Source organism: Antechinus flavipes, chromosome 2 (genome assembly GCF_016432865.1).
Source record: "Antechinus flavipes isolate AdamAnt ecotype Samford, QLD, Australia chromosome 2, AdamAnt_v2, whole genome shotgun sequence".
Lineage (NCBI taxonomy): Eukaryota > Metazoa > Chordata > Mammalia > Dasyuromorphia > Dasyuridae > Antechinus > Antechinus flavipes.
This window is the reverse complement of record NC_067399.1, coordinates 464,602,087-464,614,031: the sequence shown is the minus strand read 5'-3', so window position 1 is coordinate 464,614,031 and position 11,945 is coordinate 464,602,087. Positions and strand designations below refer to the sequence as shown.

At 36.7% G+C, this 11,945-nt stretch overlaps 1 protein-coding gene across 1 annotated transcript; it reads left to right on the top strand.

Annotated features, from left to right (window-relative positions):
* Nucleotides 1–225: 225 nt before the first annotated feature.
* On the top strand, nt 226–1,218 carry LOC127546792 (olfactory receptor 1361-like). The gene has a single exon (XM_051973734.1). The coding sequence runs from the start codon at nt 226–228 to the stop codon at nt 1,216–1,218; it is 993 nt and encodes a 330-aa protein (XP_051829694.1).
* Nucleotides 1,219–11,945: the final 10,727 nt, after the last annotated feature.

Sequence of the window (11,945 nt, the reverse complement as noted above, 5' to 3'; positions counted from 1 at the left end):
CTGGGTAAGCCATTAAACCTCTCTCAGACTCATTTGTTTCATCTACTAAATGGGAATATTATTAACTCTAATCTAACAAATGAGGTGATGAGAATGGAATGAGATAATAATTGTAGAGTGTTCCAAATCTAAAAGTGTTACATAAATGTTCTCCAGTGATATTCACATTAAGTTTTGTTGCTACTATTCCCCCTTGCAGATGACCTGGATTTCTTTCTATTTCTAATGGATACTAGGAACTGGACAGAAGTAACTGAATTCCTTCTCCTGGGGCTATCTAGTCGTCCAGAGATGCAGCCAATCATCTTTGGAGTTATCCTCTCCATGTACTTGATAGCAGTGACAGGTAACACCATGTTAATCATTGTTGCCCGCACAGACCCCAAACTACAGGCACCTATGTACTTCCTGCTCAGCCAGCTCTCCTTAGTTGACATCTTATTGACCACTATTATTGTCCCCCAGATGCTAGTGCACACAATGACAGGAATCCAGACCATCTCCTTCAAGAACTGCATAACGCAGCTTTTCTTCTTTATGGCCATAGGAAGTATGGAAGGTCACCTGTTGGCTGCCATGGCATATGATCGCTATGTGGCCATCTGTAAACCCCTGCACCATTCTACCATTGTCACCCGCAGCCTCTGCCTCCGCATCACCTCAACTTCATTTGTGGTGGTCAGCCTCAACAGTCTTCTCTACAGTGTGCTGGCTGCCCGGCTAACTTTTTGTGGCAACCAGATTACACATTTTTTCTGTGACATCACACCATTACTCAAACTCTCCTGCACTCGACCTGTGGTCAATGAGATGCTGATCTTCACTGAAGGTGCAGCCATTATTTTAAGTCCCTTTTTCTTTATCTTAGCCTCCTATGTCCGTATTGGGATTGCTGTAGCTCGCCTACACTCAGCTGCTGCCCTGAAAAAGGCCATATCCACCTGTAGCTCCCACATTCTGGTGGTGCTGCTCCTATATGGCTCAGTAATCCGTATGTACCAACGGCCATCTTCTAGTTATGACCTGGACCAGGACAGACAAGTGGCCATATTCTACACTGTGGTCACACCCATGCTAAACCCAATGATCTACAGTTTAAGGAACCAGGAAGTGAAGGATGCTCTGTGTAGGCTCTGGAAGAAGATACGGAATATTTGTTATTCTGGTGACTTCCAACCTGCCCCTCAATCTAGAGTAACCCAGCATCACATCTCTTGACCTCACGGAATACCATGGAAACCTTGGAAACACTTAGTATTGGGCATCATGGAGAGTTTGTTGCAGAGCATTATCTAGGAATGACCTGCCTTTCTTAGGAGAAAAGGAGACAGGGCAAGAAGAGCCCTCAAAGGCTATGCTGATTGGCTTTGCTTCTAATTTCTGAAGAAATATTTACATCTTTATACTTTCCCTCTATAACTTTGGAGAGTGAATCTCCATTAATCATTACTAGAATGTCACTTTTAACTAAGTGCAGCAGAGATTGTACAGAATGATGACTGCTGTCAGCCATATATACATAGACTAAAGTTAATTGGGAACTAGAGACTCTCTCTTTTCTACAGGAAGCAGTATGGTATTGTGGAAGAGGTCTGATATAGAAATGAAGAGATCTGAGTTTTAGACTGAGCCCACATTTATAAAAATTGATAAGTTCCTTCAGGGTCTCAGGGTCTATGTCCTCACCTCTAAAGTTAAAATGATGAATAAAGTAATTTCTACCTTTAACTCTTTATGTTCTCAAATCTAAGAGCTTCACATGATAAATTTATCTTCAAATTTTAACATTCTGTGTTCTTAGATCCTTATTCTAAAGTCCCCTCCAGCTCTAACATTCTACACTTCAGGGCACAGTATGATGTGTAGAAAATGTCTCCTGAATTTGGAGTGAGGAAAGAGAACTATTCAAATCCTGTCTCTGATAGACAATTAATAGATGTGTGACCAGAGTCTGAGCTTCCTAGGTAGAAGGGGGATAATAATAACCTACCTCATAGAGTTATTCTGAAGCTTAAGTATGATAACATACATAGGTATACATACACATACATACATATACACAGATAATGACTGTTATTGATCTATGTACCAGCTATTCAATGAGTGAAATTCCTTATAGATTCTAAAATGCAATGGTTTTCATATAGCAGCTAAAATATAATATTTTTCACTTTTTAAAAGTTTTTGAAATGTATAGAATATAACAGGCATTTCTATAATATTGTATAATAAAAAAGCTGAATATACATGAACCTGCAAATATACTATGTACAACTTTCTATTCCTTTCAAATATCAAAAAAATTGTCACTTTTTTTCTTTCCTCATTAACCCTTGGTCTACATTCACATTTTCTTTATAGTATTTTTGCTCTTCTATAGATTTTGGGAAATGCAAATTCCTCTTAGTTTCCTCTCATTCTCTCCCCTGCATTTTGACCCTTTTCCCCTTTTTTACTGATAGTTAAATGATTGTGGACTTCCTTTCCAGTGAATGATGACAGTACATGATATCATCCATACTGTGAGGTTCCTGCTAGCTTTCAAATTCTGTAATCAAACTAAGTTTTGAGCCAAAATCAATTTAATCTTTCTTGATGTCAGTTTCCTCATCTGTAAAATTAGAAAGGAGTTGGAACATTTCATCTTAGAATGAATCATTCTGATGATTTCTTAGCTCTAAATCTTATGCTTATGTCATAATCTTGTGAAGCTAGATTTCCTGTTTTCTAGAAAGAAAATGATACAAAAATGGAAAGAACAGTGGCCTCAGAGATAGACCTTTCAAATTCTTGTTCTTCCATTATACATATCTTGAAACAAGTTTTTTTCATCTTTTTAAGCCTCAGTTTTCCCACCTATAAAATTTCAAAACCATTTATGTACCACTTTCCTCACAAGGATCAAGTGAAATAAAATGTCTGAACATAGAGTTTAAGATATATGAATGTAAGCTTATATTGTTTCACATTATTGGCTTTGTTAGACAAAATGTCAGCCATACTTCCTGACTTCTCTATGATTGCACATGTTTTACAACTTTGAACTTTTGCAATGTGCCTTTTGCCTCTTGTTTGAAAGATTGACTTCTTTTTAAAAATTGGCCTAAATATTATTGCCATTGTAATCCATAATTTACAGATGAAAAAAATGAGACAAATGGAATAGGGCACCAGCTGTAGAAGATATTTTATGTAGAGCTCTACTTGAAGATAAATTTTGAAGAAAGCTGGGGATTAAGAATGAAATTGAGGAAGGAATGCATTCCAAGCATTCCTTTCCTTCACGAATGAATTTCCAGAGAACTGTTCTAGCTTTTAGGGTCAGCATCTACTCCAAATCATAGTCCAAGAGCACTTGCTGATATATTTTCTTTCATTTGACCAATCCAGTACATATTTCTTTAAAGCAAAAAGACATGTGATCAATAAAATAATTCAGTGAAATGTCCAGCAATATACATTCCAAACAATAGGGGTGTGGAGCCAAGATGGAGGACAGGACACATATTTCTCTCTGACCTTCTTTACAACCCTCACAATAACTATGAAATATAGCCTCTGAATTGGCTCTAGACAGGCAGAACCCACAAATATTGGGAGTGCGCCACATTATCAGTAGAAGATAATTTCAAAGATTGCCAAAAAAACAGTCTGTTTCAATTGGAAATGGGAGGGAGGCAGCAAGGGTGACCAGTACAAATGCCAGCACAGATAACTCAGTGTCCCAAAGTAGAGAGTTTGTGGATGACAGTGAACCTGCTTCAATCGGAAGTGGAAAAGAGACAGCAAGGCCCAGGCAGCTGACCACAAATGCCATTGCAGATAGCTCAGAGTCTGGGAGGAGTGCAGTCTCAAGATGGCTGAGCTGACTCTGACCACAAACACCAGCACAGAGCCTCAGGGCATTGCTGATGACTCCACGTGGCAGAGCCAGCAGCAGAAGTGAATCAGCACTAACCCAGTATAGCTGCCATTGCTTAGAAAACCTCCCCCACCCTAAAGGCAGATCTTAACTTAAAAAATGAGTAAAAAAGTAAAGAGGGCTCTTACAATTGACAGCTTTTATGGTGAAAGAGAAGAACAGCTTTCAAACCTTGAGGAGACTAAAGGCAGATTGTCTCTAAATGAAGTTCCAAGGGATGAAATAATATGGTCCCCATCACACAACGCTCTCCTACAAGACCTTAGAAAGAATCTTAAAAGAGAGCTAATGGAAAAATGATGAAGGGAAATGAAAACCTTGCAAGAGAGTCTGGAAAAGATAACATAAAATAGACATAGTGAAATGGAAAAAGCATATAACTCATTAAAAGATAGATTTGATAAACTGGAAAAATAAAACAACTCCCAGAAAAACAGAATTTGTGAAACAGAAAAAGAAAATAACTTCTTAAAAAACAAAATTTGTGAAATGCAAAAAGAAAATAACTCCCTAAAAAAAACAGGATTTGTGAAATGGAAAAAAAAATTCCATAGTACAAAACAACATTCAAAAATTCAATTGGACAAATACAAAAAGAAGTAAAAAAAGTAAATGAAGAAAATAACACACTAAAATTCAGAATTGAACAAATGGAAACAAATGACTCAATAAGGCAACAAGAATCAGTCAAGCAAAACAAAAAAAAAATGAAAAAATAGGAAAAAATGTAAAATACCTAATGGGAAAAAATAACCAAGCCGGAAAATAGATCTAGGAGAACAATCAAAGGATTATTGGATTCCCTGAAATACATGATGAAAAAAAGATCCTGAACACTATTTTTCAGGAAATCATCAAAGAGAACTGCTCAGATGTCATAGAATCAGAAGGTAAGAATTGAAAGAATTCACCAAACACCTCCTGAAAGAATTCCCAAAATTAAAACTCCAAGAAATAATGTGGCTAAATTCCAGAACTATCAGACCAAGGGAAAAATATTACAAGGAACCAGAAGGAAACAATCCAAATACCAAGGAGCCACAATAAGGATCACTCAGGATCTAGCAGCTTCCACATTCCACCACTAGAATCTGGTATTCTGAAGTTAAAGAACTTGGTATGCAGCCAAAAATAAACTATCCTGCTAAACTAAGCATTTTCTTCCAGAGAAGAAGATGGATATTCAATGAAATAGGTGAATCCCATATGTTTCTGACAAAAAAACCCAGCTAAACAAAAAGTTTGACCTACAAATATAGGACTTAAGAGAAGCATAAAAAGGTAAAAAGAACTCTTGAGAACTGTATTTCTGTTATGGGTATTCATAAAAAGTACATGTATAATTTTGTTTACTGTTATAATATAAAAAAAGGATCTAGAGATGGAAAGAAAATTGTACCAGTAAAAGGAAAAATGGAGGTAAAAAGAGGGAAACTACATCTCATGAAGAGGCAAAGGAAACCTATTATATCTGAGAGAAAGAAGGGAGGGGGATGATCATAGTGTGAATCTTGTTCTCATCAGAATTGGCTCAAAGAGAAAATATTAGACATTCGGTTTACAGAGAAAATTCTCCCACCTCAATGAAAAGTGGGAGGGGAAAAGTGAAAAGGGAAAGGATAGGCTAAATATAAAGGATTACAGAAATTGAAAGGGAAAGGTTTAAGAAAAGGGGAGGGACTCTATAGGGGAGGGAGGGATCCTAAAAAGGGAGGGCTGCATGAGGCAAGTTGTGCTCATAAGTTTAATACTGGGGAAGGGAGTAAGGGCAAAAGAAAATAGAAAAGCATAATCTGGGGTTAACAAGATGGCAGGAAATACAGAACTAGTCATTTTAACCATAAATGGGAATGGGGTAAACTCCCCCCATAAAGTGGAGATGGATAGCAGACTGAATTAAAAGCCAGAATCCTACAATATGTTGTTTACAGGAGTTACTCTTGAAGAAGGGCAATACATACAGAACAAAGGTAAAAGGTAAAAAGGTAAAACAGAATCTACTCTGCTTCAGGTGAAGTAAAAAAGAAGGGGTAGCCATCCTGATCTCAGATTAAGCAAAAGCAAAAATTGACCTAATTAAAAGAGATAAGGGAGGGCACTATATCTTGCTAAAGGGCAGCATAGATAATGAAGCAATATCAGTACTAAACATATATGCACCAAGTGGTATAGCATCTAAATTCCTAAAGGAGAAGTATTTTATTGCTATGTTTATTTTATTTACATATAAATTATGTATTACATATTATATAAAATATACTTTATAATTATTTATCTCTAATTTTATTGTTATAATTTCAAAATGCTTTCCAAAGGGATTGTACCAACCCACAGATACGGGCACTAGTAATGTCTATCTTCATCACATGAACTATTCCTCTCTTTTGTCATCTTTGCCAGTTGGAAGAATACAAAGTGAAATATCAGAATTATTTTAAATTTGTACTTTTCATTATTAGTGATTTGGATATTTTTTATATCACTAAGTTGTTTATTTATTTGCAATCATGGTAAAACATTTCCATGTATTCATTTTGTCTAAGAAAATCAAATTTTAATGATGAATGTTGGAGGGGATGCGGGAAAACGGGGACACTGATGCATTGTTGGTGGAGTTGTGAACGAATCCAGCCATTCTGGAGAGCGATCTGGAATTATGCCCAAAAAGTTATCAAACTGTGCATACCCTTTGATCCAGCAGTGTTTCTATTGGGCTTATACCCCAAAGAGATACTAAAAAAGGGAAGGGGACCTGTATGTGCCAAAATGTTTGTAGCAGCCCTGTTTGTAGTGGCTAGAAACTGGAAAATGAATGGATGCCCATCAATTGGAGAATGGCTGGGTAAATTGTGATATATGAATGTTATGGAATATTATTGCTCTGTAAGGAATGACCAGCAGGATGAATACAGAGAGGCTTGGAGAGACCTACATGGACTGATGCTAAGTGAGATGAGCAGAACCAGGAGATCATTATACACTTTGACAACGATATTGTATGAGGATGTATTCTGATGGAAGTGGATTTCTCTGACAAAGAGACTTAAGTGAGTTTCATTGGAGAAATGATGGACAGAAACAGCTACACCCAAAGAAGGAATACTGGGAAATGAATGTGAACTATTTGCATTTTTGATTTTCTTCCCGAGTTATTTTTACCTTCTGAATCCAATTCTCCCTGTGCAACAAGAGAACTGTTCGGTTCTGCAAATATGTATTGTATCTAGGATATACTGCAACATATTTAGCATATATAGGACTGCTTGCCATCCTGGGGGGGGGGAGGAGGGAGGGAGGGGAAAAAATGAAACATAAGTGATTGCAAGGGATAATGTCGTGTAGAAATTATCCTGGCATGGATTCTGTCAATGCGAAGTTATTATTAAATAAAATAAAATTTATATTAAAAAAAAAAAAAGAAAATCAAATTTTAAAAAGTGAAAAATAGCATGTTTCATTTTGTATTCAAATGTCATCAGATCTTTTTCTAAAGGTAGATAGTACATTTCATCATTAGCCCTTTGGGATTGCCTTGGTTTACTATAGAATATCTAAGTCATTCACAGTTTTTCATCATATAATATTGCTGTTAGTGAATGTAGAGTTCTCCTAGTTCTGCTCACTTGATTTTGTATCAATCCACTTAAGTCTATACAGGCTTCTCTTAAAATCATGACAAGTCATTTCTCTTAACATAATAATATTCCATCACAATTGATGGGCATCCCTTCAATGTCTAATTCTTAACCACCACAAAAAGAGCTGTTATAAATATTTTTGTACATATAGGTCATTTTCCTTTTTTAAAATTTTCTTTAAAACATAGACATGACAATGATATTGTTTAATCAAAAATGCACAGTTTTGTAATTCTTTGAACATATTTCTAAATAGTCTCCAGAATGGTTAGATCATTTCACAATTTCGCTAACAGTGCACTAGTATCTCAGTTTCTCCACATCCTCTCCAGTATTTACCATTTTCCGACCTGAAATGTGTGAGGTGGTCCTTCAGAGTTGTTTTAATTTTTATTTCTCTAATAAATAGTGACTTAGAGCATATTTTTTAAAAATATGGCTATATATGGCTTTGATTTCTTTGCCTGAGAGTTGTCTGTTCACATCCTTTGACCATTTTTCAATTAGAGAATGATTGGTATTTTAAAAAATCCGTCTCAGTTCTTTATATATTTGAGGGATGAGACTTTTTATCAGAGATATGTGTTGCAAAAGTTGTTTTCCAGGTTTCTGGTTTCCTTTTCATTTTGGTTGCATTCGTTTTATTTATGCCAAAAAGTCTTTTTAAGTTTGTATAATCAAAATTATGTATTTTATATTTAGGAATGCTCTCTAAATTGTTTTTAGTCCTAAATTCTTCCCTTATCACATAGATCTAGGATAGCTATACCATCTTCCTTCACATTTTTTTTTTTTGTAGATTCCTCTGATATCCTTTACCTTTTGTTCTACCAGGTGAATTTTATTATTATTTTTCCTACATCTGTAAAATGAAATTTTGTACTTTTATTGATTTTGCACTGAATGAATATATTATTTTAGGTAGAATTATCATCTGTATTACACTGGATCAGTCTACCTATGAGCAATTAATATTTACCCAGTTATTTAAATCTGATTTATTTGTGACAAAAGTGTTTTATAATTATATTATATTCATATTGTCTATTGGGGTTTTAAATGTAATTTCTCTTTCTATGTTTTGCTGCTGGATTTTGTTTGGTAATATGTAGAAATGCTGATAAGAGATTTTTTCTTATTTTGTATTCTACAACTTCGCTAAAATTGTCATTTCAAGTAGTTTTTTATTGATTTCTAGAATTCTCTAGTTACAATATTATATCACATGCAGAGAGTGATAATTTTGCTTTCTCCTTGTCTATTCCAATTTCTTCAATTTCTTTTTCTTCTCATATTAACATAGCTATCATAGTGGACATCTTTGCTTCACCCCAATGTTACTGGAAAGGCTTCTAGTTTGTCCCCATTATAGATAATGCTTGTTGTTGATTTTTAAGTCCATTTTTATTTATTTTAATACACATTGCTTTATGAATCATTCTGGGAGAGAAAAATCAGAGCGAAAGGGAAAAACCATAGAAGAAGAAAAAACAGAAAAAAAAGAGAAGTGAACATAACTTGATTTGTTCAGCATAAGTTCAACTAAATCTTTCCAGGCCTTTCTAAAATCAGCTTGCTCATCATTTTTTACACAACAATAGTATTCCATTACCTTCATATACTGTAATATTCTCTCTAAAATGTAATACTCTCTGTTGAGGTTTTCTTGGGGGTCTTTGGTGGCAGCTTTCATTTCAATTCAGTATTCACCATAAGTGCAGCCAGGGATTAAGGTCCAAATCCTTTATTGTCTCTTTCCAAGTCTTGTCTCCTTTCCTGGGGCCTGGTTAGCTTTCTTAGAGGCTTATCTCTCTCCTTGGTTCTGAGAGCTTTAGCTCCTGCCATCAGTCCTTTGTGTCCTCTGTGTATATGCTCTCTAATCAAAGGTGTGAATCTTGTCGAACTACAGTAAATACTAAGTACATGTACTGAACTAGAGAACTGTTAAGCACCATGCTAAATAACCATTGTCTCTATCAATTCCACTGACTTAGTATCTTGCTTTAAGTTCTGGCCCATAACAATATACCACAACTCATTCAGCCATTCCTCAATTGATGGGCATCTACTCATTTTCCACTATTTTGCTAACACAAAAAGGGCTCTACAAACATTGTTGCACATGTGGGTCCTTTTCTCTCCTTTATGATTTTCTTGGGCTACAAATCCATAAGTAGTACTACTAGGTCAAAGGTATGTACAGTTTGGCCATGGTTCCAGATTGCTCTCCAGAATAGTTCGATCATTTCACAACTCTATCAGCATTAGTGTTCCAGTTTTCCCATATCCCCTCCAATGTTTATCATTATCATTTCCTATCATTTTAGCTAATCTGAGAGATGTGAGGTGGTACCTAAAAGTTGTTTTAATTTGCATTTCTCTAATCAATAGTGATTTAGAGCATTTTTTCTATGACTTTAGATGGCTTCAATTTCATCATCTAAATGTTGTCTGTTCATATCTTTTGACAATTTATCAATTCGGTAATGGCTTGTATTCTTTTTGACATAGTTCTTTATATATTTTAGAAATAAGAGGGGACTTCCGGTTAAGATGGCGGAGAGGAGGCTCACAGTTGCATAAGCTCCGCGCTTTCTCTCACTATCCACTTCATTACAAGCCTCTGAATCAATGCTTGACTGAAAAAAAACCCACAAATAGTTACCAAGAGAAGCCATCCTTGAGATCCGCCAAGAAAGGTCTGTCTTTACTGGAGGGCTGGGGCAGTTTTAGATCGGGCGCAGGCTGAGGGCAGCGGCCGTGAGAGCACGGGAGCAGAGCTGAGAGGGGGTGGGGAGTGATCGTAGCCGTCTCTGCGGGGAGAGCTTCGCTACAGGTTTGGAACCTGCAGCAAGTCAACAGCCTAGCAGAGAAGCTAAAAACACCGGGGCTGAAGAATACAACCGCAAACAGCTGGAGTCTCTCAGGACCTGGCCGCCCCCCCCCCTTCCCCCCCCTCAGTGACTCAGCACGCTTTGGGATCTCAGAGCGCAGGCGCAGCACAGTCCTGCTAGTGCCTCACTGCTGCCCCCTGCAGTCTGTAGAGGAAGCTCGATAACACACCCAGCCCCCCCCCCCCAAAGAAAGACTCCAGTTTTTTCTGTTTTTCTTTGGTAGTTTGTCTCTGATTAATAGACAGAATGAGCAAGAAGCTGAAGAGGACTTTAACCCTTGACAGCTTCTACACAGATAGAGAGCAGACTCTAAATCCTGAGGAGACTAAAAACAGGCAGTCCCCAGGTGATTCCCCAAAGGAGGAGATCGTCTGTTCCTCAGCACAGATGAACCTCATAGAAGTGATTAAAAAGGCTCTCACAAGGGAGCTAGAAGAAAAATGGGGAAAGCAGAGTGAGGCTTGGCAAAAGGAGAAGGAAGCTTGGGAAAAGGAGAGGGAGGCTTGGCAAAAGAGCCTGGAGAAGTCAGTTAAAGAGAGAGTGGATAAAGAAGTAAAATCCTTGAAAAATAGGATTAGTGAACTGGAAACAGAAAACAGCTCTCTAAAAAACAAAATTGGCGAAATGGAAAAAAATTCCACAGAACAAAAGAACTCAATTGGACAATTAGAGAAAGATTTTAAAAAAGTGAGTGAAGAGAATACTTCACTGAAAATCAGAATTGAACAAGTGGAATTGAATGACTCGAGGAGACAAGAAGAATCAGTCAAGCAAATCCAAAAAAATCAAACAATGGAGAAAAATGTGAAATACCTTCTGGGGAAGACAACAGACCTGGAAAACAGATCCAGGAGAGACAATCTGAGAATCATTGGACTCCCAGAAAAACATGATGAAAAAAAGAGCCTGGACACTGTCTTCCAGGAAATTATCAAAGAGAACTGCCCAGAAGTCATAGGAACAGAGGAAAAAATAAACATTGAAAGGATTCATCGATCACCCACTGAAAGGGATCCTAAAATCAAAACACCAAGGAATATAGTGGCCAAATGCCAGAACCCTCAGATGAAAGAAAAAATATTGCAAGCGGCTAGAAAAACCCAATTCAAGTATCAAGGAGCCACAATAAGGATCACCCAGGATCTGGCAGCATCCACATTAAAAGATCGAAGGGCCTGGAATATGATATTCCGAAAGGCTAAGGAACTTGGTATGCAACCAAAAATAACTTACCCAGCGAGAATGAGCATCTTTTTCCAGGGAAGAAGATGGACATTCAACGAAGTAAGCGAATTTCATCTATTTCTGATGAAAAAACCAGAACTTAACAAAAAGTTTGATCTACAAATATAGAACTCAAGAGAAATCTAAAAAGGTAAAGATTAATCTTGGGAACTATATTTTGACTATATAGATGTATAAAGAATACATGTATACCTTGTTCTAGAAATTGATGTGGAAAGGACATTGTACCAGAAAAAGGGTAAAGTG

Excerpts from the sequence above, each read along its gene's own strand:
- LOC127546792 (XM_051973734.1), top strand. The coding sequence starts at position 226 with ATGGATACTAGGAACTGGACAGAAGTAACTGAATTCCTTCTCCTGGGG.